General features: G+C 42.5%; 1 protein-coding gene across 12 annotated transcripts in view; it reads right to left on the bottom strand.

Annotated features, from left to right (window-relative positions):
- The window catches only part of LOC144248998 (spectrin alpha chain, non-erythrocytic 1), a 70,355-nt gene extending 49,290 nt beyond the window's left edge, over positions 1–21,065 (bottom strand). For 10 of the 12 annotated variants that reach the window (XM_077797137.1, XM_077797133.1, XM_077797136.1 and 7 more), the window contains exons 1-5: positions 20,982–21,063; positions 7,932–8,171; positions 6,474–6,599; positions 1,854–1,994; positions 1,443–1,589 (exon numbers count right to left, since the gene is read on the bottom strand). In XM_077797137.1, coding sequence (XP_077653263.1) covers positions 1,443–1,589; positions 1,854–1,994; positions 6,474–6,599; positions 7,932–8,168 — 651 coding nt within the window. In that variant the 5' untranslated portion in view covers positions 8,169–8,171; positions 20,982–21,063. Of the gene's footprint in view, positions 1–1,442; positions 1,590–1,853; positions 1,995–6,473; positions 6,600–7,931; positions 8,172–20,981 lie in introns of all 12 variants that reach the window. The other 2 variants (XM_077797143.1, XM_077797144.1) reach the window with 1 other exon arrangement.
- Positions 21,066–26,488: the final 5,423 nt, after the last annotated feature.

Genomic DNA, 26,488 nt, shown 5'->3' with positions numbered 1-26,488 from the left:
GAGGATCGAACCCGGGCCGCACGCATGCCAGGCGAGCGCGCTACCGCTTGAGCCACATCCCTAGCCCTCAATCCCCATCTCCACACACACAAAAAAGATAACACATGCCAGGCATGGTGGCAAACACCAGTAATCCTAATGACTCAAGAAGCTGAAGTAAGAGGACATCACGTTTGAGGCCAGTCTGAGCAACTTAACAGGACCCTGTCTCAAAATAAAAAATTAAAAGGACTGGGAATGTGACTCAGCGGTAAAGTGCCCCTGAGTTCAATCCTCAGTATCAATCAATCAATCAATCAATCAACCAATATTTCACATAAGGTGAATCAATATTTCAGGGGGTGGGGAGCCCCTTGTGAGATCATGGGGTTGACCTGACTGTTCTCCAGCACAACCTTGGGATGGCTCAGGATTTGGGGAGGGATACTGTCCCTTGGAAGGTATCTGTAATCTCGGAAGGTATTTCTGAAGAATGCCATCTATTCATTCTCTTGATCACTGACCAGAAAAAGGGGACAAGTACCAGCCCTGAAGCACATCTCTAAATTTAAAATCTTTGCCCCTCAAATAAAATTTCCCCAAAGCAAACACTCTGTACTTTCTCCTATTTAATGACTTTGGAGCAGTTGGATTCTGTATAGGCAGGGGAAAATGAAAAAGAAGCTGATGGAACTGTACAGCAGAATCTAGGGAAACATTGTCTCACCCTCTTATGGGCTCCATAGCTACCAGCATAGAGCTCATTCACACTTACTAAAAGATTCCCACAGACTCCCAAGAGAGCCCAGGGAAGTATCCACAAAAAGGAAGGGATGTATATAACTAAAAGGATGTATATAATTTAAAATATTCTTATTTGTTTAAAAAATGTAAGGGATGGCCCATGCCTGTAATCTCAGTGACTTGGGAGGCTGTAAGATGACTTCAAGTTGGAGGCCAGCCTGGGCAACTTAGTGAGACCCTGTTTCAAAAATAAAAATGACTGGAGATCTAGCTCAATTATCAAGTGCCCCTAAATTCAATCCCTAGGACCAAAAATATAAATAATAAAAGAACAAAATAAAAGTTAAAAGAAAGGGAGAAACAATTGGCTCTGGTGGACATCTGCCAATACCAAGCAAGCATTTGCCACCACACCCTTGTCTGAGAAACCCAGAGACCAGACTTCATCAGCCCAATAAAAGTTTCACCCAGCCCCAAAATGGGTGGAGGAGACAGATCAAATGAACTCTGCCCTTCCTGCCATAGGCCACAAATTAAAAAGCTTGCTCTCATTTAGGAGTAATCAGTATAGGGCCTGACTTATATCTGAACAAAACTCCTGGATATGCTTATAAAAACTCACTCACTTAAAAATTAGGGGTCAACAAAATTTTCTTCTGAATATACTTAAAGATTAACACCCTGCTGCTGTGAGAAGCACATAGCACTCTGCTAGTTACCTGGATGAGTTTGGCAGCAAATTGGTTCACTTCATTAACTCTTTCTTCATGAGCAGCCAGATCTGTTTGAAATTCTTCAAATTTCTTCTGTAGAACCTCCACATGCTCCAGGTCCTGGCCCAGCTCCTCAGAAGTCACAATTGCTTCCTATTCAAAGACCATAATAGAGCCAGAGTCACAGCCCACAGTTGGGAACAAAGGTTCCCAGAAACTTATCACAAACCAGACACATTAGAGATGGGCCATGTTAGTTGGAGTGGATAGTTTTCTGTGCAGTTTCTAATTTTGGTCCTCTCACAGAACTCTGTCCCAAAGACCCCAGGTTTCAGAGTTACTCAATAGGTATCTAGAGATCCAGTGGAGACACAGTAGTCTCACTCCCACCTTCAAACCTTCCCTCCCAAAATGTACCTTGTCATTGATCCAGTCCATCACGTCCTCACATTCCCGCAAATACTGCACCAACTTCTGGGCCTGTAGCAGTTTGATTCCTTTCTCCTGCATCTTTTCCAGAAGTAATTCCCACTGCCTGTGCAGCTCCAGCAAACGGCTCTGGACATTAAAAACCAGATTTGGGGTTTTTTTAAATTTTTTTTTTAGAGACAGAATTTTTTAATATTTATTTTTTAGTTTCCGGCGGACACAACATCTTTGTTGGTATGTGGTGCTGAGGATTGAACCCGGGCCACACACATGCCAGGCGAGTGCACTACCGCTTGAGCCACATCCCCAGCCCCTAAAAACCAGATTTTTAATTGGATTACAACTGGCTCTGAGAGATCGGGCTCTTCCAAAGAGTTCTCACAGGTTATACCCAACTCCATGAGGCTCTGAACAAAAATCTTTTAAAAAGGTAAATCCCTGTTGTCAGGGCTGGGATTTATGGCTCAGCGGCAGAGCATTTGCTTAGCACATGTGAGGCCCTGGGTTCGATCCTCAGCACCACATAAAAAATAAATAAAATAAAGGTATTGTGACCAACTACAACTAAAAAATAAATATTAAAAAAAAAAAGATAACCCCTGCTGGGCACAGTGATGCGTATCTTTAATCCTACCAGCTCGGGAGGCTGAGGCAGGAGGATTTCGAGTTCAAACCCAGCCTCAGCAACAGTGAGGCATTAAGCAACTCAGTGAGACCCTGTCTCTAAATAAAATACAAAACAGGGTTGGGGATGTGGCTCAGTGGTCGAGTGCCCCTGAGTTCAATAGCAGTATAATAATAATAATCCCTAAACTAAGTAGAAGTCATAAATTTATAACTGAAGCAGGCAAAAGTATACACTTAATAGTGGTTTGATTGATCTTACAGTTAGAAAAGGACCTGTTGAGAGCCATAGCCAAAGGGGCCCAGCAAACTTCCAGCTGCCGGCTGATGATTGGCTCACAGCGGCCCCAGCAAGCCCCTTTGGCTGTGGCTCTCAACAGGACCTTTCATAGATAAGTTCATTCCAGTTATGTCATTAAAATTATTAAATTATGATTAGATATTAATAATTGTATAATTAATAGTATTAATAATTATTAAAGTGGGATTCCTAGGCCAAATGACTATTGGGCAAGGAAATGAGACATTAATATGGAAACTGAGCAGAAATTACTGAAGGTTGTATTCTGAATTAATGAAGATATGGGGAAAAAAAGAAAGAGGTCCTACAGACATTGTAACTGTAAAGATTGCCTGACATGGTGGCATACTCTGTAATCCCAGTAACTTGAGAGGCTGAGGCAAGAGAATCAAAAGTTGGAGGCCAGCCCAAGTAATTTAGCAAAACTCTCAACAACTTACAAAACCCCACCTCAAGATAAAAAGTAAGGGCTGGGGTTGTGGCTCAGTGGTAGAGTGCTTGCCTAGCACATGTGAGACACTGGGTTCAATCCTCAGCACCACATAAAAATGAATAAATAAAATAAAGGTACTGTGTCTGCCTATAACTAAAAAAAAAAAAAAAAAAAAAAAGTTAAAAAAAAAAAAGATAAAAAGCACAATGGAACACACCTATCATCCCAGTGACTTGGGAGGCTAAGACAGAAGAATCACCAGTTTGAGACCAGCCTCAGCAACTCAGTGAGGCCTTCAGTGACTTAATGAGACCCTGTCTCAAAATAAAAAATAAAAAGGGCCCAAGATAAAGCTCCATGGTAAAGCGCCCCTGAGTTAAATCCCCAGTACCAATAAATAAATAAATAGATAGGGGCTGGGAACATGGCTCAACTCCCATGGGTTCCATCTCCAGTGAAAAAAAAAGTGAAGATTATGAGGCACAACAGGAAATCTTAGGATAGAAGTAGGGAGGATGGGGTCCTGATAGTCATCAGTTATCAAAAGGATTCTTGGCAGAAAAGGGTTTGGAGATCTATGAAAAAATAGTTATGGAACACCATATCTCAAGTCAGTCCTAATTCAAACTTCACCCAAACACATCTACTTCCCAGTATCTTTGGGTGCTCACAGTACAGGCCCAGCAGTGATTTAAGAAGTTGGGGAAATCGCTAATCATTCAAGCTTGGGGCTGCATTCCAGCATTCCAATCCAACCTCTGTGGCCCTTGATGCATACCCAAGATACTGGGAATTTCCATGTGACACTGATAAGCAGAGGTCAACCAAACAGAAAGGGTCAAACAGGAAAAGAACCAGAGTCTGGAGTCTGGAATCCATCCATCATTGAGATGCTACTCAATGCAAAGAAAAAAAAAATCCTGAAAGCCAGCGGACAGCATGGGCAGAGTCTCTCAGAAATAAGAATGGATGTTTCCCCAGTAAGTAGAGAAGAGTGGGAAAAATGAATGCTCACACGATTCACTTCCACCTGTGGGTGAAAACTGTGCCACCACTGAGAAGGAAGTGAAAGGCAATCCACAGCAACCAACAGCAATCAGTATTCCACCTACTCGGATATGGGACCCAATGTGGGTGGCAGTGACTATGGGGCGCCACGAAGTCCGGTACGGTGTGAAAGTCTAAACCAGTGACAGACAGGTTATGCAGGACACAGACACAACCTCCATACCACCCACCTTCCTCAGCGTTAACTGCTGCCTGCCAAGCCAAGCTGCAGAGTTAGGACAAATAAGCTGCCAAGGCAGGACTGCCTTGGGAACTGTGAGCACCACAGCTTTCCCTGCTCAAGTTGAGAATGAGGCAGAGACTAGAGAAAAACCTCCCCCATCAAGTCCACTGTCAGTCTCACAAATTTCATTTTCACATATTTAAGACTCGGGCAAGGCCTGTCCTGGTACTACAATTTCCCCATGCCTGGTTTGTCTGATCTCATAAATCCTGTAGGTTAAACAGTATCCAGCCTCACAGGCTTCCTATTGTTTGAGAGCATGAGTGGGCAGGGAGGCAGGTGCACTTCAGAAAAACTGAGTGTGGGTAGGGCGGAGAAGAAAGTCCGGATCTGACTCAGGTGAATTTCTCAACAGAGGTATGAGCCATCAGCTGGAGCTTTTAGAGATGCAGATGGCAGAAACATTAAGGTAGGACATAGCAATAATATTCTCTGAGTTTCAGTTTCTACTGTTCCATGATATGAAGGAAATGGCCACTTTGGAAATTTATTATGAAGATTAGAGATTAGCAAAGTGTCTGTACACTAATAGCTACTCAACAAATAGTATTTAACAGTACTTTTAATGTTGCTTTAACAAGAACAAACAGGGCAGATGGTACTAATGGACATGAATGATGTCAAATTTGGGTCCTGGTCCTCCCCCACAGTTTAATTTCTAAAGCTAAACACTTGGTCTATTTCTCCTATCACCCTTCTGTGACCCAATTATGCTACTACAGAGCAACCCTGTCTACTACAGGAAAACAACTTCATCAAGGAAATAATAAGCAGGCTAATTTTATTTACTTTAAGAATACATACAAAAATACAGGTGAAAAGGGCAGATAAATACTTGTATTTCATTGCACAGATGTATTACATAGCCCAAATGGGTTCAACATAATTTGATAGTTGGTCATATGACATTTGGAACCCACTTTTGTTTCCTATTTACAATCATTACTAGCAATAAGTTAATAATTGTTAATCACAAGCTTAAAGCTAATTGCAAGTTTTCAATGAGACTGCAGAACACAGTATACATGAGACAACAAGTCTTTATTGTTGAAAACCACTAGCATGGATCCTAAGGAAATGAAACCTCTGAAACTACATTGGGGAAGAATAGGAGATGAAACATTTCTAGCTGGGGATAAAGAAAATAGCTTTCTTCTAAATCTTCAGGATTACTTGACAGGTCAAGGCATGGGAAAGGCTGAGCCCTCAACACAACTATAGCTTTGGACACAAAGAACCAAACAAAACACATAACTAGATAGAAGGTATGTCCTCTGATATAGGGAAGAGCACTCACTTAGAAGTTCAGACTCATCATAACAGGTTTGTGTCCCCTTAATACTCTGGCATTAGAAATGTAAAACAGATAAAAAGCAATTATTGTCCTGAGTCCAAAACAAACTAGACCAGAGTTTGAAGATATCTGCCTCAAAGTTCGTCATATCATGTCAGAGACAACAGGTGCCACAAGTCACTCCATAAAGTTGGACCTTTACTGGCTTGCTGCCTAACCTTGATGAACCCCTTCAAGGGCAAGCCACCACAATTCAGACAGCAAGCTTGGAAAAACGGAACTTTCCACAGAGTGGCTGTGATTGTTCCTATTTATCTTTGCATCCTAATTCCCAAATTTACCAACTTCACTAATACACTCTCCCATCCAATTACCATCTGTAAATGTTAGAGCTAAATGATACAATTTTCTTTAAAATAACATAACATTCTAGTTTGTTCTACCAAAAGAATCTTATTTCTAACTGAATATACAGCACTGGTTTATATCTGTGCTGAATCTTAATACAAAGGCAGGATTTGGGCAACTCCTTCAGGAGATTACACAGATTCTCTAAAAGACTGGAAAGGGCTGTCACTTTAGGAACCCAAACTGACACTTAAGCATGAATGCAATTCCTCCTCGTCCCAGGCAAGGCCATCAGTACAGGCACCACTCATACTCACCCGGATGGTTTCAGAGGCAAAATGCCCTTCTGAGATCATCAGGTTTCCAGTTTCATCCAGCTTGACAATGGCTCCAGAGTTGGCCTGCACTTCAGCTTCAAAGGCTTGATGTTTCTGAAGCTTTCCCTAGTGGAGGATATGAAGTGAGACAGATGTCACCACACTGCACTCACCCTCCCTCCCTCCCTTCCTGACCCATTCCTCTAGTTAGGAAGGTACTCTAGTGCCTTACTCACTCTCTAAGGCTCACCTACTGAAATACTCCAACTGCATCTCCACTGCCCTTCTGAAGCTTACTTACAAGGTCCTCCAACTTTACAGACAGCAAGCTACAAAATATCCTAATTCTACTCTTTACCAGGAAATAAGTCTTTCTGTGGACATCCAATCCCTTCTAGAAATACAGAACCATATTGAAAGTCTTCTTAGCATGTAGTGTTTACCCTTGAACAAAAGACTCACACTCACAACATGACACCTTGTTTTGCTTGCTTTAGAAGCCATACTGATTCTGTCTACATTCCATTTCTCAGTACCTCTGATTCATCAAGACTTGAACTGGGAAGGGGACTGACTGCTTTCTCAACTAGTGCTCCTCATTCTTTCTTTTTATACTACTTTGGTATATAGTAAAAGAACCCACAGGGCTGGGGTTGTGGCTCAGTGGTAGAGTGCTCACCAAGCATGCATGATGCACTGGGTTCGATCCTTAGCACCACATAAATGTAAAATAAAGATTTTTTTTTTTTTTAAAGAAGTTTCTTGGGGCTGGGATTGTGGCTCAGTGGTACAGCGCTTGCCTAGCATGCGTGAGGCGCTGGGTTCGATCCTCAGCACTACATAAAAATATAAAGGTATTGTGTTCACCTTTTTAACTAAAATAAATAAATAAATATAAAGTTTCTTGCCAAAAATCAATGAGAAGGCTGGAGTGGCAGAATGCTTGCCCAGCATATTTGAAGCCCTGGGTTTCATCCCTAGCGCGTGCACACGCGCACACACACACACACAAATGAGAAGTTTCCCTTTAACAAATTTATTGAGGTAAATTTCAATATTACAAAATTCACACTTTGCTTTGGATAAGTACTAAAGAGTCTTAAAGGACTCGTAACTATGAATCTTTGCCAGCAACAGCATTGTTAGCATGCCTTTCTCAAACACACACAGTCCTAAGAATTCAGACCTTTTCTGAAAAAAAATTTTAGGGATACCAATGTGTTTTAAGGCAGTGTTTGAGAACCATTAGTTCTAAAGCATCCAGAAAAGAAAAATTAATACCTGCAAAACCCCACATTCACTCTTACTAAAATACAAGGGGCTTTTCAAGAATAGCAAGACAGTCCTTCCTTATGTCTAATCTATATTCTTCTTGCTACCCGATAACTTTTTCCAGTTTTTGGAAAAGAACCTTTGGGCTCTTGAATTTTGTAGGAATCTCAGGAAGATCAAACACACCTGCAAGTTGGTTGGATCTTTATAATTCTCATCAGAAGCAATCTGAAGTTTCTCCTGAATCCACTTCTCCAGCTCCTCAGCATCTCTTTGGAAAAATTGGAATCTATATGAATCTTCTAGCTTCTGACGTCGTAGGGTTGAGAGCTCCTTGAAGCGATGGTACCGGTCCAGGACCTGCTGTCGCCTCTCCTGAATGTCTTCAGCTGTTTCCAGCACCTTGACCCCGCTTGGATCCATTTTCTGAAAAGACAGATTTCCTGAGATAAGTACTACAAGATACCAAGACAGGGGCTGGAGTTGTAAATCAGTGTCCAGGGACGTGTTTCCTGGCATGTTTGGGGTTCTGGGTTTGATCCTTAGCACCACATAAAAATAAACCAAAAAAGGGCTGGGGATGTGGCTCAAGTGGTAACCCATTCGCGTGGCATGCGCGGGGCGCTGGGTTCGATCCTCAGTACCACATAAAAATAAAATAAAGATGTTGTGTCCTCCGAAAACTGAAAAATAAATATTAAAAAACTCTCTCTCTTCAAAAAATAAATAAAAAAATAAAAATAAGTAAACCAAAAAAAGGCATTCTGTCCATCTACAACTATAAAAAAATTTTTAATTAAAAAAAAAAAAAGATACCAAGATAGACTCAGGGGAACTAGCCTCTCTGAGGGAATGAATTATCAGAAACCCTTGGCAGAAAAATGAACTGAGAAAGTAGTCTCTTCTAAGAATGAGAAAGCAAGGCCCTTACTAAAACACCTACCTACCTGGGCTCCTCAGTCATTGCCCAGTCAAGATGGCAATGAAACCAAAGGAAAAAGACAAGTGGAAGAAATGTTTTTCGTTTGGTGAGTTTTTTTTTTTTTTTCCTACTACTGAGGATTGAACCCAGAGGTGTTCTGCCGCTGAATTATATCTCCAGCCCTTAAAAAAATTTTTTGTTTTTTGTTTTAAGTTTGAGACAGGGTCTTGCTAAGTTGATCAAACTGGCCTCAAATTTGTAATCCTCCTGCCTCAGTCTCCCAAGTATGGGATTACAGGTGTGCACCACCACACCTAGCTAAGAACTATTTATATTGCCAATTCTATAAGGGCTTTAAGGATTCAAAGGAAACACCAATGATGATCCTCAGAGAATTATTGATAAGTCCATTCAAAAGTCCTTCACCTGGTCTCTAAATTTTATGGTGTGGAGGTTAGAATAAAATTACTTATGCCCTCAGTTTTTCTATCTTTCTAGACCGCAGCCTGTTATTCAATGAAAGAAATGATTATAAAATAACCGAGTCCTCAAAATCAACAAAAAGGCAAAGTAGCTGAGTTCTCAGTTATTCTAAAATGTCAACCCTACATATCTTCTTCAGACTATCAGCCCGGGCAATGGAAAAGCTTAGTTTCATTTGCCTGTGCACAAATAAAATCACAGTTTATAGGCTGGAGTTGTGGCTCAGTGGTTGAGTGTTCACCTAGCACACGTGAGGCACTAGGTTTGATCTCTGGCACCATATTAAAACAACTACTACTAAATTAAAAAAAAAAAGGTATTGTGTCCATCTACAAATATATGTGTATATGAAATAAAATAAAATCAGTTTATGATTTTATGGGGAGGAGTACTGTGAAAGATGTATTCTACCTATTGTTTTTAGAAAGACAGGAGACTGGGCTGGGGTTGTAGCTCAGTTGGTAGGGTGCTTACCTTGCATGCACAAGGTCCTGGGTTCAATCCCCAGCACCACCAAAAAAATAAAATTAAAAAATTTTAAAACCAACAATAAAAAAGGGCTGGGGTCATGGCTCAATGAGGCACTGGGTTCAAACCTCAGCACCACATAAAAATGAAATAAAGATATTGTGTCCACCTACAACTAAGAAATAAATTGGGGAAAAAAGAAAAGGAGGTTTCACAGATCCAACATCCATTTCAAGTTAACTATAAATGTACTCTAACTGCACAGTGGTGCTTCCCTGTATAATTTCACCCACCCCAACTTTAAGCCCTCAGATTTGTCACTAAATTTTAATGTCAAACAGAGAACCCGATGCTGGGTGCAGTGGCACATGCCTATAATCCTAGCAATTTGGGAGGCTGAGGTGGGAGGATTCCAAGTTCAAGCCTAGCCTCAGCAACTTAGCAAGGCCCTGTCTCAAAATAAAAAATAAAAAAGCTGAGGATGTGGTTCAGTGGTATAACACCCCTGGGTTCAGTCCCAGTACCCCCCCCAAAAAAAAAAGAGGGGGAGAGAAAGAGAATCCGACCTATGTGATAAACACAAAATATTCTACTTGCTCCTTTCAAGAATAAGGCACTTTCAATTGAGGATCACAGAAGTAAACAGATATAAGGACAGAAATCTTCTAAATTTGTCAGCACAAGCCAGCTTTTCTGTCTACGCTTCAGTTCTCTAGAGTGGTTAACAATGGCAGGTGAACATGGCATGGTCCAGGCCCTCCCAACTCTTAAACTACAGTCTGTAGGTGGATTCTGGATTTGTTAAGAAGCAGAAGAGGTGTTACAGTCCCTTCTAGCTCTAGCTCTTGTTCTACAATGTACAAAAGGTGTAAACACTGTGTTACCAAGGAAACCTGGGGGGGGCGCTCTTCCTATTGTTCTATGGCCTGCTAATGGAAAGAACCAGCAGGCTGAGGGTGGGGTGAAAGTCAGCAGGGTGCTGCTCACATGGCAGTGGGAGGTGACAGCACGGTGAGACTGGGGAAAGGCCTGTACACATGATCAGCTCTGAGGGATACCTTTCTCTGAAGAGACTTTCTCCTCACTGAAAAGTCCTTGAGGTTTTTTTAGCTATATCATCCTACCTTCCAAATTATACTCTGCACAGCCACCAGTTACTTTTGTCCAATTATTGTTTTCCACAGTTTGAATTTTTTCTTTAACTATAAAAAGAAATGTTCTTTACCACATCACTCCCAAACCTTTATAGCTCGCTTCTGACTGAGAAAGAAGTCTCTTGACTAGCAAGACCTTCACCACCTGGCCCCAAATTTCTCTGGTTCCTTTTCACTCAATCTTCCTACCCCTACCCCACTGGTGTGCAGAAATATTCAATCTTTTCCAAATTACAATTCCTTGTAAAACTATAAGCCACATGCCCACAATTCCTTGGCCTAGAATGCCCCATCTCTTCTCTGCCTGGATAACTCCTATTTTTATTCTCAATGCCCAGGTGAAATAAGTAAGCTGCAGCCTTACAAAACTGCACACAGCACGCCTCCCTTCCCTCCTCAGATGCAACTGCTCTTGCATAGATTTGTAAAGCACTCATATTCACTTTACAGCGTATGATGAGTCTGAGTAACCTCATCTTTGAATCCCTGATTTCTGGTGTATATAGGTTGTTATGGCTTGGATCTGGAATGTTCCCCAATGCTCATGTGTTGAAGGCTTGCTCCCCAGTTCAGCCCTTGGCAGGTGATTGGAACATGGGCTCTAATCTCATCCATCAGTGGATTAATCCATTGATGAATTCATAATTTGATGACATTATTTGAAGGTGGTGGAAATGTATGAAGGGGGCCTCCTTGGAAGAAGTGAATCATTGTGGGGCATGCCCTGGAGGGCATATCTTCTCTACCAGCCCCTTCCTGACATTCTGCTTCCCAGCTGCTGTGAGGTGGCAGTTATGCTCTGCCACACCCTTATGCTAGGATGTTCTTCACACAAGGCTCAGAAATAGCAGAGTCAGGCGACCATGAACTGAAATCTCTGAAACCATGAGCCAAAAGAGATCCTTCTTCCTTTGTTTTTCTCAGGCATTTTATCACATTAAGGATGAAAAGGTGACTAACACAGAGGACATTAAGAAAGGCTTGATGGGGGGTTGGGGCTGTGGTTCAGCGATAGAGTGCTCGCCTAGCACACGCCAGGCCCTGGATTCAATCCTCAGCACCACATAAAAATAAATCAATAAATAAAAGGTACTATATCCAACTACAATTTGAAAAAAAAAAAAGAAAAAAGAAAAAGAAAAGAATGTATTACCAAGCACATACTGAGAGTGTAGCTGCCCTGAATTCACTCACTGGGGCAGAGATGACACAATAATGAAGCGTCCACTTGCTATACTGTGAAGTTAGAATCCTGTCCAGATAAATACTAGATCTGTGACAAGGGCAAACAAAGACTGTGCTGACTAAAGCTACACAACTAGATGTCACCCTAATGAATAAGTCTGAGTTACCAATCTTGGACTGACCACCAGGCATGTCCTCTAAGGAAGCACAGGGTGGAACCTCAGGGAAACAAAGCTCAGGAAGGCACACCTTTGGGTCCCCAGTAGACAACTGTGAGTGGAAAAAAATAGATTTTTTTTTTCTTTTGTGATGCTGGGAATAGAACTCAAGGCCTCTTACATGCTAGGTAAGCACTCTTCTACTAAGCCACCCCACCAACCATAAATATCTTTTTTTGGGTGGGGAGGGGGTGGCTATTAGGGATTGAACCCAAGGCTGCTTTACTACTGAGCTATATCCTCAGACCTTTTAAATTTTGAGACCAGGTCTCCCTAAGTTGTTGAGACTGACCTCAAACTTGCCATTCTCTTGCCTCAAGTGACTAGAATTACAGGTGTGAATATCTTCTATTCTTAAAACAGACTTTGAAAATCCATAAAACCAAAAACTAAGGTGACCTTGAGAAGCTAAATGCTGAGAGCAGAGTTTCACTAATAGCACTTAATTACTTATTATAGGCAGTTCTGGTTGACACTGCACCCAAGTGCATCAACATAGTTTATTAGAGAAGGCTAGTTTTGGACAAGGACCACTACCATTGCCAGCCATGCTTACCTTGAGCTCAATCTGACCGCTCATTCACCTTCTAGCTGTATCTCACCTGGGCAGGGTTCATTTCTCAACTTGAAATGCTCCCTTTACCTGAAACACACTTTTCTCTCCACCATTTAGTATCATCCAAGTCTTCCAAAGTCTAAAGCAGATCCCTCAGCCTCTGTGAATTTTTCTGGGTCAGAAGTCTCCTCTCCTCCAGCTGCCTTACCACTCACCTTACAGTACTATCTCCTTCTGCAAACAATTATTTTTTTTCTTACAAATATACATTTTTAAGTTCTCTAAGGAGCTTGCAGCTCCTCAGGAACTACAGGAACTTATTCACAGGCAGACTATGTGCTTAGCAAACTTGAAAATAAAGAAACTACTGGAGCTTCAATTTTTTATTTTTTGTAGAGCTGGGGATTGAATCCAGGGGTGCTCTACACTGAGCTTCATCCTTAGCTCTATTTTAATTTTGAGACAGGGTCTCACTAAGTGGTCCAGGCTGGCCTCAAATTATAGGTCCTAGCTACCGTGCCTAGATGTCACTTTATAACTAGTCAGGAGACAAAGGTGATTGGTAAGCAAGTCGCAGAGCCCAGGGTGTTTCAGGATCCTTTCTTTGGTTCCTAAACAAGTATATACGAATCAGTGATTTTGTTTTTTTGTACTGGGGATTGCACCAAGGGTCACTTTGCCACTGAATTACATCCCCAGTCCTTTTTATTTTGAGACAGGGTCTCACTAAGTTGCTTGGGGCCTTGCTAAGTTGCTGAGGCAGGCCTGAAACTCATGATCCTCCTGTCTCAGCCTCCTGAGTCACTGGGATTACAGATATGAGCCACTACACCAGCAAGAACTGGTGATTTTTAACAGTACTGAAGCTGATGTTTAATTGTTTATTAATTTCTTTTACTCTCTCTTTTCCATCCTCACTTTGGAGGGGGGATAAAAAAGGGAAAGTGAGGTATTAATCATTAAAAGAAAAATCAAGTTTGGCATGGTGGTACACACTTGTAATCCCAGTAATTTGAGAGGCAGGAGAACTTCAAGTTCAAGGGCAGCATTGGCAACTTAGTGAGACCCTATCTCAAAAAGGGCTGGGGATGTTGCTCAGTGCTAAGAGCATATTTGGGTTCAATTCTCAGTTCTAAAAAAAAAAAAAATTACATCTTTAAGATTCAGTCTTAAACTAGGTGCAGTGGTGCACACCTATAATACCAGCGGCTTGGGAGGCTGAGGCAGGAGGATTGTGAGTTCAAAGCCAGCCTCAGCAATGGTGAGGCACTAAGCAACTCAGTGAGAGCCTGTCTCTAAATAAAATACAAAATAGGGCTGGGGATGTGACTCAGTGGGCAAGTGCTCCTGAGTTCAATCCCTGTTCCTGCCCCACCACCACCAAAAAAAGATTCAGTCGTAGTTAGTAAACAATAAAGGTTAGAATCATTTACATACTTTCATTGTTCTTATCCCAGGGAAACAAGAGAGAAAAAAATCAGGAAATTATTAATTTAATTTGCTTGTTTATAAGACTTTCTTGTGGTAGCACATGCCTGCAATCTCAGCAACTCAGGAAGCTGAGGCCAGAGGATTGCAAATACAGGGCAGCCTCAGAACTTAACAAGGCCCTAAGCAACTCAGTGAGACTCTGTCTCTAAGGAAAATAGACTGGGGATGTGGCTTAGTAGTTAAGTGCCTCTGGTTTCAATCTCCAGTACCAAAAATAAATAAATATAAAAATAAAAAGGGCTGGGGTGTAGCTCAGTGGTAGAGCATACTGAGTTCAATCCACAGTAAAACAAACAAACAAACAAAACCTTATAAAGACATTTTCTGGGGTAGGTATAGTTATACATAGTTACTCATGGAATGATAAGCACACTGCACGTGAGTTCCGGAAAAACATCTAAATTTCCAGGATTAAACTGTGGCATTTTCCTTTCTTCTATCACAGGATACACTGAATTTCTTAACTCCTTTAGCTGCTATGGAAATCTCTTAAGAAATAACATTTGAGAGAAGCTCTTGGAGCGGGGGGAGGGGTCTCCACAATAATACTGTAAAGGTTCTACCTTAGCACATCTCCCTGCTGGGGCCCAATCCAGGGAGTAGGTCCAGCAAGGCCCTGCTGAAATTAACCAACCTAAAAGGCCCTCTTTGTCACCCCAGTGAAGTAGAACAAGTCAATTCTATACCAAGTGCTTTGGTCAGGCTATAATGGACTTTTCTTTCCTGCAGTAGATCAGCTGATATCAGCAGGTGGGAGCTCTGCCAAGCCACAACCCGCTGTCTCTGGGGAGTTGGACATCTGAAAGTCACCAATGTGTTCCCACTGCAATAGGCATTCAGATTTTTCATTTGGGTGATTATAGGAGACAACAAAAAAGACAATGGGCTAATAAGAGTTTCCCCCCACTTAAACCAATAGGGAGCTCTCTAGTTTATCTACCAGAGTCCCAGTTCTAGCTGGGCACCTGCCTGTAATCCCAGCAACTGGGGAGGCTGAGGCAAGAGGATTACAAATCGGAGGCCAGCTGTGGCAACTTAGCAAGACCCTGTCTCAAAAAAGGAACTGGGGATGTAGCTTGGTAATGGAATTCTTTTGGGTTCGATACTGAAAAAAAAAAAAATCCCAGTTTATTTTGGCTTCTAAAAGAGTAATTTCCAAAGACCACACTGAATACAGGAAAATTTTCATAAATATCACCAAGAATCACTGCCACCCAAAGGTGCTACAATCTCTCTCACCCACAAAAACTCTCAGAGTGTTACTGGACTCTGCCTGTGTGCGTCACATTGCTTCCATGACTAAGGCTGCATACTGCAAGAACCCTGCCGGTGCCCTGGCAATATGCAGCAATCTGATAAGGCAGACTCTCAGAGAATGTTCTGGGTGGTCCCCAGCTTTATGGGATTAATGCCTTGAAAATACTAGAAAGGAAGAATCTGGGAAATGCATCGTCAAAAAAAACCAATCTTCAAACTTACCAGCCTATCTGTCTATTCCACTAACTGCCTAAAAACCACAGCTGAGGGACTTCCTAGGAGTGCATTTAAGTGCTTATCTCAAAGCCAATCGTCAACTCTGATTTTGCCAATCAAATCCATGTTCATAGAGAATGAAGGAGGGAAAACAAAGTGCTAACATGTTTTCTATGTTTAAAGACAGTGTCCAGTTTAAGGTAATTGGTGGAAAAATTTATATGTTTGCAAATATTATTAGAGAATATTGAGGATGTAGGCTATTTAGAAATGCTGCAATGCAGCAGTCAAAATCTTAGCTGCCTCATTCAGCAAGCAAAATGACTTGATCTCAAGTGGATAAAACAGGAATTACAACTATGTCCTCTTTTGTAATAAATGAAAAGGACTTGTCAGCGTTCTTACAATACTGCCAGATCTCTGGGATGAAACAGAGGGTTCTAAATGTGTAAGTTTAGCTAGAAATTTCTAATTAAATCTAAAGATATAATGTGCCTACAAAATGACTCCTCATATCCAACACAAACTTATTCACATTATGAACTAGAAATGGATTCCTACAATACAGACTGAAACATGAATACCTTTGTCTTCCTGATGAATGCCAACAGACAACTGTTTGAGGCAGCTCTTGGTTCTTAGGGAACTATAGAGCACTTTCCCCTAATCTATGGGAGCTATGTGCCACTGTAGGAGCTTGTTCTTTGCAAAGCAGGAGAGGCAGTGGGTGGGATTCACACCGGGTTAAGCAAAACAAGGGACTGGAGATGCAAACATTTTCAAACCAAAGGTCAAATGCTTTGAATTCTGTAAACTTGGAACCTTCAGTGAGTGGCTTAGGACGCCCTCACATGGATCTCAGATGAGGAAAATTTGGCAATCACAGTTTCTCTGTGGAACCCCAAAAGAAAGGGGATATATATATATATATGAAATGAAGATGAAAAGAGACTCTATTAGGAACAAAGCATTGGCTGAAAGTGCTGGATTTTAAGAGACATTTGGAACACGACAAGTACTGATTTTTGGACGGGACATGAGCTGTATTATAATACGGTTTTGTAAGGAAGAGGTTTTTAGGGACTAACCGCATAAATAGATCAACTGGCTCTATGAAAAAACTTATAAACATCACCCCAAGACAAAAGGTCACGGAAGCCATTCATCGGTTTAGTTTTTGTTGCTTAGTCAGAGCTCAAATGTGCAGAACTGACAATACCTTTTCCCCATGGCTTACAAAGCCAGCCTATTACTAAATTGTAGATTTGCAAAGCAAGAGAACTACATACCGGGATGTGGAAGGGCTCCCCCGAGAACAAACCACCAAAAAATCAGTTAGCATCTATAAAACTAAATACCAGTTGATTCTCGGATTAAACAAATTAACTCAAAACCAGCTTAGCTGCAGATTTTAGTGGCAGATCTGATGGTAAGCAGAGAAATAAAAAAATACATAAAATAAGACTTTTAACACCATGAATAAAAGCAAGTATTTTTGCTTAAAACCACATTCCAGTCACGATCATGGATCTGCATGTCAGCCTTCACATCAATTAATTCAAGTTGTTAGCGCAATTCTGCAGAGGTGAGCAGGGACTTAGCTTTAAGAAAGCAAAAGATTCATACTGCATTGCATCAAAATCCAGAAATGCAGAGCAATGATGAGAAAACTTACTTCAGAATGCTTCCCAAATACTATCTTGCTGCTACTTACCTTTTAACCTGTAAAATTCAGATGAAAGGTATTTAAGTGCATCATATTTTTACTAAGATTCAAAGTAGAAAAAGGTGATTATGTGGCCTATTTTGTAAATCTCATTTAAATCGATGGTCTGATTTATAAAAAAGTCTGCCTTGGATTTATCATCTATAATCACTAGAAATTTCAGAAGTTTTATTTCTCATTTTAAGATATCAAGATAATAATTTCAAGTTCCCCCCCCTTTTGGAAAAAATCCAATTTTACCAAACACCTCAAAACTATACAAATAAAACAAATATACAGAAAGCTTTTTTTTTTTTAAAGGCAAAATGCAAGCTCCATTTCATTATAGGGATTGTGGCAGAAGAAAGAAGTCAATGGAAAAGGAAACAAACAAACCCAAGTTAATATCTGTCAAATTTGAAAGATATGACTTATACTACATGTTCTCAGATCATAATTTCCCCGAATATCTAGAATAATCTCTTTAGTTCCTTGGTTCTTAAGAACCAAGCAGCCATCAATTAAAAAAAAAAATCAGCAAAAACTACATGCATGCAAACATCAGGATGGCAATAAGAAATAGATTCATGCCATAAAGAGAGAGAGAGGAAGGTGAAAAAGATGGGAGGCTTTGGAAATTTATGTATATTAAGACTTCTGATCATGTAACACCAAAAACCCAAACCAACCCTAACCAGTCTGTTTAACAGAAAGGTCATGCAGGCAGGGTTTTTTCTCCTCTCTTTGGATCATTCAACCTTTCTGACACAGATGTGTCTTCACTGCAAGCCAGGCAAAACCAAAAAGGCAACACATTTTCTGCATGCTGGTCAAATACCTGGACTCTGCGTTTACGAAACGATGACAACATGATGGAGGAATGTGGAGTCTAAAGTGGAGGGGGAAGAGCAAGATAACAAGCTTCTAAGGGCAAACAGACTAGACTCATTTCAAAACGAAGAAAACAGAACTGTTAAAACATATGCATACAAGTGAAAAGTCAAATTTCAGCTATTTTCCCAGCATGTTCTCTTTGATGTTCCATACAGCATCTAAATTTCACTAGGGATTTAAAAAGTGGAAAGAGAACCAAGGTTCCCAGGTCTTGGCTGTTACTATCATCTAGATGTGCTGTCTTGGCCAAATCATATCCTCTTTGGGGCCTCAGTTTCCCCAATTGTCAAAATAATAATACTGGATATTCCTTGTTTTTCCCCCAGTACTTGGGATCATATCCAAGGACTCACAAATACCAGGTAAGCGCTCTACCACTGAGCTACAACCCCAGTCTGGTCTGAACATACTTTTAAAACTAAACATGCCATCCCCCATCCACGTTCTGATAAACTGAGAATTCCTGGACTAGATGATTTCTAATTCCCCTTCCATTCACAATAAAAGAGTAATATTTCATTAAATTATCAGAACAAGATAGAACTCAAGCTACAAAGATCTACTGGGCCTAGCTTACAGATTCACCTCCTTTACAAATACTATTTCCTGTTTAAAACTGGTTCAAAAGGAATATGTAAAAGAACTGGACAGGAGGTGATGGTTCCCTGAACAGCAGCTCCAGTGAACTGGCCTTAAGTGATCAGCTATGCAGACCTCCTCTGCATTCCTGGGGTCAGCATTTGCCACCAGAGTGTTGCATTCTTCTACAGTAAGGCTGCAGCTGATGTCCTGAAGCAGATGTGGGTGCATAACTAGTGGAGTTCTCACATAGCCCAAGGAGGATTGATTACAAAGGCAGGCTGCCCTCGACCCTCTGTCCTCAGTGCAAGTTCAGCAATGACAGGAGGTGGAGGACTATTTCTATGGTCCACTTCTCAGGATCTGCAGTGGCCCCACCCTTTGGCATGATGTCAGGGAAGGAAAAGAAGAGAAAATTCTACTCAGGGGACCAAGAGATATTCTTAAGACAACTCTCCCCATCTAAACCTGTTCATTAGATTGCTTGACAGGCTTATATCTGGGGCCTGAGACATATCAGATTTCTCCAATTAGATTACCACAAAACACACTGCCAAGACCAAAATCATATCAGAGAATAAGTTACCAAGCTGATGGTTTACTATAAGAACTGCTTTCATGCTCTGCAGTACAGGGCAAATTCTCCTTTCCATTCTCTCCACTTAGGTCCCTGGGCAACAGTTAACACACTTTGAGGGGTCCTTTGAGTAATTATTGGCCCAGTTACTAAAAAAAAGCTTATCGTTAATTTCCTGCAGAGGCCTTTTACTGTAGCACACACTGCCACCACCACCGTCCTCCCAGCACATTTTTAAAACTTTGACTTCAACTTGACCTTTCAAAATCTAAGACATTAGCTGCATTGAAAAGGAAAAATAAATGACTAGTTTCAGGAATGCGAACTGTGGCTTAATGGCTTCATACAGCTGACTGTTCCTGCTGCTGTTCCTAAGATTTTGTTTCTTGCCTGCAAGACACCCCCACCCTTCCATCTTTGATACATTCTGTTTTACTTAAGTCCAATTGCTATGACGACGCAATTTCTCATTATGAAAATACTTCATATGGTCTCTCTTCCTATTCTTCCCCGACAGCCATGATGAACACTGAACAAAGGACCTAAATATTTTAGGATCTATTATATAAACGAGACCTGACAAGGTGGTGGAGCTGTTCAAGAATCATCCTAATCCAGCTTTCTGAGTTATTCATGCCTTTCATTTAAAATATACTGAAGTCTTAACTTTAAGAAGCCCCTTATTTATAACATTTTATTCCAATATCTAAGAAAGATTTTTAAAAGCCCTTTTCTTTGGGAAGCTTCTAATCAAATTCGCTGGGCTGCTTCCAAACAAAAAGAATGGCACGGTTGTAGAATTTTTTGAAAATATACTCAAATAATACCCTGCCCTCGACGTGAAAGACCCAGACCCCCCTCCCCCCCAAAAGCTATTAAGTTATCTGACTTGGGTCTCATGCCAAGCAAGCGCAGCTTCTACCTACTATTTACAAGAAGATCACAATTGGGGATGAAAGAAACGCTTATTACAAGGAAAGAAAAGGAGCCGGCCCATCTTCGACCTTCTCGGGCTAGAGAGAGGGCAGACAGTCTCGCTGCAGGAAGGGACCGAAGTCGAGGAGCCCCTGGCTCTGTGCGCAGGGCTCTTGCTCTTTCGAGGGGCGGCCGGCACTGCCTGCGTTGACTTGGGAAAGTGGGCTGCACCCGTCGCTCCCAACCAGGCAGGGGACCGGGGGTGGCGAGGGTGCGCCGGGCAGGGAAGAGGAGAAGGCGGAGAGCAGACGGAGCCCCCACCCACCTGCCGCGGCCGACTGCAGGGTGGAGCCCCGCGGCCTCGCGCCCCCTCCCCCCGTCAATGACTTGCCGGCGCCACGGCCCGGCCCGCAGCTCCTCCGCAGCCCTCGCGCCACAAGGGCGGTGGCGGCGGCTCGCCCGGCGGCAGGGACGCCGAAGGGGCGGCGAGGCCTGCCCGGCTCACCTGTCCGCGCGCCGACACCGCCCCGCCCCGCCCGAGGGCTGCGGGCCCAGCCCTGGGGTCGGCTGACCAGGACCCCGCTCCCGCCCCGAGCTGGCCCGCGGCCCCTCTCACCGGCTCCTGTGAGGGCCGTGGGTGCCCGGGCTGAGGGGTGCTGAGGGACCGACGCGCTTCCGCGGCCTCCGCTCTGCGCCGTTCGCTCCGCAGCGGGTAGTGGCGGCGACGCGCGCGCCCCGCCTCTTTTATAAGCAGTCACGCGCGTTCCCGCGTCGAGCAGGCACGAGTGTGGGGGAAGCGGCCTGGCACAGAAGAAGGGCGGGGGAGCGCGCCGGAGGAGCGAAGAGGGCGGAGCTCCAGCGGGCTACTTGCTCGACCGCTCCGCGGAAAGGGCCGAGCACGCGCGGAAGGGGCCGAAGCGGCCGTCGCAGAGAGGGCGGCGGGAGGATGGGGAAATAGGGCGCGCGCAAGGGGTGGGGGTGATGGTGCGGTAGAATCACTGCCTCCGCCCTGGCGGCGCAACCGCCCTTCCTGCAGCTTGGATCCTCCAATCCTGCCCCTCCCCGCCCGCCCTGCAGAGAATCTGCACCGCACCCCTTCGCCCCTGGGAGCCCTTCCAGGACTGCGGCGAAGGGCGGGGCAGAGGCCATAGCTGCAGTCTGGATAGGGATGCTGCGCCCTGGCTGGAAAAACACCCTGTCCCTAGGAGGCTGGCGCTGGGGACCCAAGTCAGCCTGCTCTGGTGGGAGCTGGAGTCAAGAAAACGATGATTTGGGACTCTGGGTTTGAGGAGGATGTAAGAAAAAAGGTCAAATCTGGATCAGAAAAAAAAAAAAAAATAGACTAATTCGGGCCATAGTCTGTCCTTAAAGGATTTGGATAATTAATAATTTATTTAAAAAGCTTTTGCTTTCTCGCCTGTCACCAGTGGCATAGTGTGCATCAGTCGTGTTTCATAAACAGGACATTAAGGTTCCTTTTCCCACAATTGAACTATCCTTGTGTATCAGGCACTAAGCTAAACATTTCATGTGTTACCTTTTAATTTTTTAAAACTTTGCAATAATTTAACGAGGTAGATATTATTTTCCCATTGTACAATTGAGACTAGGTCTGAGACTAGGTCCTTGAGACTAGGTCTCTTGCTCCAGGTCAGGCAGCTAGTGAGCAGAAAAGCTAGGGATTGAACATATGTCGTTGGAACTACTGCCTTCAGGTACAAAAGGGAGACATTGTGATGCAGGTGAATGTTGGGGTTGTGAGAAGAGAAAAATAAGATTCCTGCAATTTCTATTCTTTATCATACTAGCAGTTTAAAGGCCTGGCTCTAAACTCTGTAATCAGAAGCCCTCCTTTAGAAAGTCCTTTCCCTACCCCCATTTCAGGGACAGCTGGTCAGGCCACAGTCATTGGGAATAACACCCAGCTCATTCCTGTGCAGTCAGGCAGACAGGGAACTCTGTAGCTCAGGAGGGCCTCAGCCTCCTGGTTACCAAGTGGCCCTCCTCTTTAAATAAATATAAAGGCACTGGGCATTGCACCAGAATCTGGGACCAGGCCAGCCCTGTGCTTCCTGGTCTTCTGCAGTTTGGCTGCTTTTCTTGGGCCTGGGATCTGCAACCTGGTTTTTAAAATGCCTTGGCTGTGGCCATGATAAAAAATAGGAAAAATTGCCCTATTCCCACTCCACTGGAGTGCAGAGAAAAGAAAAGGAGTGGCCACACCCCAGAAGCAGTTTTATAGAATCTGGAGGAAAAGCATAGGAACTGAGAGGCATTTCCTGCAATCTTCAATGCAGAGAAAAAAGGGTTGGGTAACTCTTTCCGGGCGTGAGCATTTCTGAAAACAGCTGATGGCGTCCATAGCCTCTTCTCCAGTCAGCTGCAGCAAAATTTTTAATCAGATGCTCAGCTCTGATTACAAAATGGCTAACACAGTCAGCTCTCCAAAATTTCTAAGACTTTCTGCTCCAGCAAAGGGTGGGCTCAGAAGTGTAGGCTGTTCTTTTCAATCACCCTGGCCCCATAGTGAAATGGGGATTTTACTGCTCTACCAGATGTAAAACAAATTTGGGACCCAAGAGACAGCTCTGTTCTGATATAGAAACTAAAATCTTATTTGTCGACCCTTTTTCAGATCTGAGCCATGGCCAAGAAACAATATCCCCACTCACTCACCCACCCCAGTCTGCATTTGGCACTGGAAGTGAGATATTTCAAAAGTCATTTTTCATGTGTTCTATTGTCTGACTCCCTCCCTCGCACTAATTTCAGCAGATGCCTTACACTCTGCTAGGTGTAGGGACAGGAACAGGATAAAGCAGATAATGGCCTTCTTTGTTTTCTAAAAGAAATTCAGGAAACACACACACACACACACACACACACAGAGGACAGTGTGACAACTCTACAAGCAGTCACTCCATGTTCTCAGTCACATCTCTCCCTGCCTCCTGAGAAGCAGAGGGTAGGAATGGATTCTATACTCCTTCTGTTTCTAGCAGTCTGCTGAAGGCTTGATAAGTAGCTTAAGCTTAAACATCTCAGCAGTCCCAACATCTTCTCAAGTTGTTCAAGAGGTCAACTGTTTGGAAGTGCACTGATTGTAATGATGTTTTCACATGCTCCAGCCACGTATTTCTCTTAAGAGAAATACCCCCCACCTCCACCCCCTTCTCATCTCCCAGAGTTCAAAAGTAAGCACTTGAGCTATTTTTCCTCCCTGTAAAGAAAGGAACTAATTGGGAAAAGCCATGCTGGCAAGGGGACTGCACCTCTTCCCAGATGACATTCTGCAGTGTCAGACCTTGCCAGCAATAGCACACTTCTTCTAAAGACAGTGACTGGATAAACTTTGAAGACATTATGCTAAGTGAAATAAGCCAGACACCAAAATACAAATATTATATTTTTCTGCTTATAGAAGATCCCTGAATTGTCAGACTCATAAAAACAAAGTGGTTAAAACAGTGGTTATGAAGGGTTGAGGGGAGGAAGGAATGAGGAGTACAATTTCCATCTGGATGATGAGAAAGTTCTAGACAATGATGGTTGAATAACATTGTGATCGTACTTAATGTCATAGAACTGTAGACTTAAGAATGGTTGGGCTGGAGATGTGGCTCAGTGGTAGCGCGCTCGCCTGGTATGCGTGCGGCCCGGGTTCGATCCTCAGCACCACATACCAACAAAGATGTTGTGTCCGCTGAGAACTAAAAAATAAATATTAAAAAAATTCTCACCCTCTCTTTAAAAAAAAAAAAAAAGAATGGTTAAACTTTTGCTCAGTTCAGTGATGCACAGGTGTAATTTCAGCTACACGAGAGGCTGAGGCAGGAGGATTAGAAGTTTGAAGCCAAGCTGGGCAACTTTGCAAGATTCTGTCTCAAAATAAAAAGGACTGAGGATGTGGTTCAGTGGTAGAGTACCCCTGGGGATCAATCCCTGGACTGCAAAACAAGAACAAAAAAACAAACACAAGTAATTGTTTCTGAGATCAAGGACTTCAAAGAAGAGGCCTGATTACTGCTGGAAGTTTGGCCTCATCAGGCTGACTTGCTTAAAAGACTCCAGATGACAGCAGAAGGGTGAGCTCCCCTTCCCCCTGCCTAACTACTGTCCTAGCCCAGTCCCCGTTGTCACCTCTGGATCCTGGTAAGACTGCATATTAAGCTGGAACAGTCTCCATTCCTCCTGTTCATCTTTTTTTTTTAGTTGTAGATGGACACAATATCTTTACGTATTTATTTTTATGTGGTGCTGAGGAGCGAACCCAGGCCCTCACGTGTGTGAGGCAAGTGCTCTACCACTGAGCTACAACCCCAGCCCCATCCTGTTCATCTTAAGCATATTGTTAGAATTAGTTTCACAAACCATGTCAAACCTTCTCAGAAAACTTTTTTTTTTTTAGAATTTATTTATTTATTTATTTATTTTTTAAAGAGAGAGAGAGAGAGAGAATTTTTTAATATTTATTTTTTAGTTCTCGGCGGACACAACATCTTCGTTGGTATGTGATGCTGAGGATTGAACCCGGGCCGCACGCATGCCAGGCGAGCGCGCTACCGCCTGAGCCACATCCCCAGCCCCTCAGGAAACTTTAATAACTTCCCATTGCCTACAGAATGGCCCAACGATTTAAATGAACTTTTCCAGAGCCTCCACAATCTTGTTCCAATTTACCTCACCACTATACCATTTCCTCCATGCCTGGGTTTAGCCATTTCTAAAACATGTTACAGCTGGACAGCTGGACACAGTGGTGAATTCCTGTAATCCCAGTGGCTTGGGAGGCTGAGGCAGGAGGATTGCCAGCCTCAGCAACTTAGCAAGCCCCTAAGCAATTCAGTGAGAGACCCTGTCTCTAATTTTTCTTTTTCTTTTTTTTTTTTTATGGTGCTGGGGATTGAACCTAGGGCCTAGTGCATGCAAGGCAAGCATTCTACCAACTGAGCTATGTCCCCAGCCCCTGTCTCTAAATTAAAAAAAAAAAAAAAAAAAAAAAAAAAAGAGCTGGAGGTGTGACTCAGTGGTCAAGTGCCCCTGAATTCAATCCCTGGTATCTGTCCCCCTCACCTCTCCAAAAAACAAACCTGCTCTCCATCCTGTTACAAGTTGATGGCTTCAAGACTACCTTAGTCACCAGGATCCAGTTATAAGGTTGTAGCTTCTACAATGTGATTTTGTCATCTTGTTGGAACAACTGTAAACATGAAGGGTTTTTGTTTTTTTGGCTTTGTGGGATTTTCTTTTGGTAGTACTGAGGATAGAGCCTCGGGCCTCACATACATTAGGCATGTGAACTATCATGAACTACATCCCCAGTCCTTAAAATTTTGAGACAAGGTCTTGCTAAGTTGCCCAAATTGACCTAAAACTTATGATTTTCCTGCCTCAGCATCCCAAGTAGGTGGGATGACAGGTATGTGCCATTGTACCTGGTGCATGAAGGGGTCTTAAGTTTTTTTTTTTTTTTTTTTTGGGGGGGGGGTAAGGTCGCCTTTTAACCTTGAAATAATTTCAACTTTGCAAAATGTTATAAGTTGAAATTATCCCGTATGCCCTAAATCCAGATTCCTCTGTTGTTAACCTTTGAACATATTTGCTTTATTATTCTATGTGTACATGCACATATACATATAGAATAAAAAATACATATACACATATCTATACATATAGGTTCATCCCCTCTCCAAATCATTTGCAAATAAGTTGTAGACATCACTCCCATTTACTTCCATATGTATTTGTTTATCAAAGTCAAGAAATCAATATTGACAAAATACTACTATCTAATACATAGACCTTATGCAAGTTTTGCAAACTGCCCAATGGGTTTTCTTTATTCTTTTATTTATTTATTTTGTTCAGGCTGGGCAGTAACTTGTGATTCTCCTGCCTCAGCTTCCCGAGTTGCTGGAATAACAGATGTATGCCATCATGTTCTGCTCTAATATTCTTTATAGCCAAAAAACAAATGTGCAGAAAAATCCTTTTCTCTGGTCCAGGTTCTAATACAGGATCATATTCTGCATTTAGCGTACATCCTGAAAAAGCTAAAACAAACAAAAAATGTTTCTAGAATACATAAGCTTGTATAAACTGGTATTTTTTAAAAATGGAGCG

This window comes from Urocitellus parryii, chromosome 4, assembly GCF_045843805.1.
Source record: "Urocitellus parryii isolate mUroPar1 chromosome 4, mUroPar1.hap1, whole genome shotgun sequence".
Classification (NCBI taxonomy): domain Eukaryota; kingdom Metazoa; phylum Chordata; class Mammalia; order Rodentia; family Sciuridae; genus Urocitellus; species Urocitellus parryii.
The sequence above is the reverse complement of the archived record's forward strand: the minus strand, read 5'-3'. Positions and strand labels throughout refer to the sequence as shown.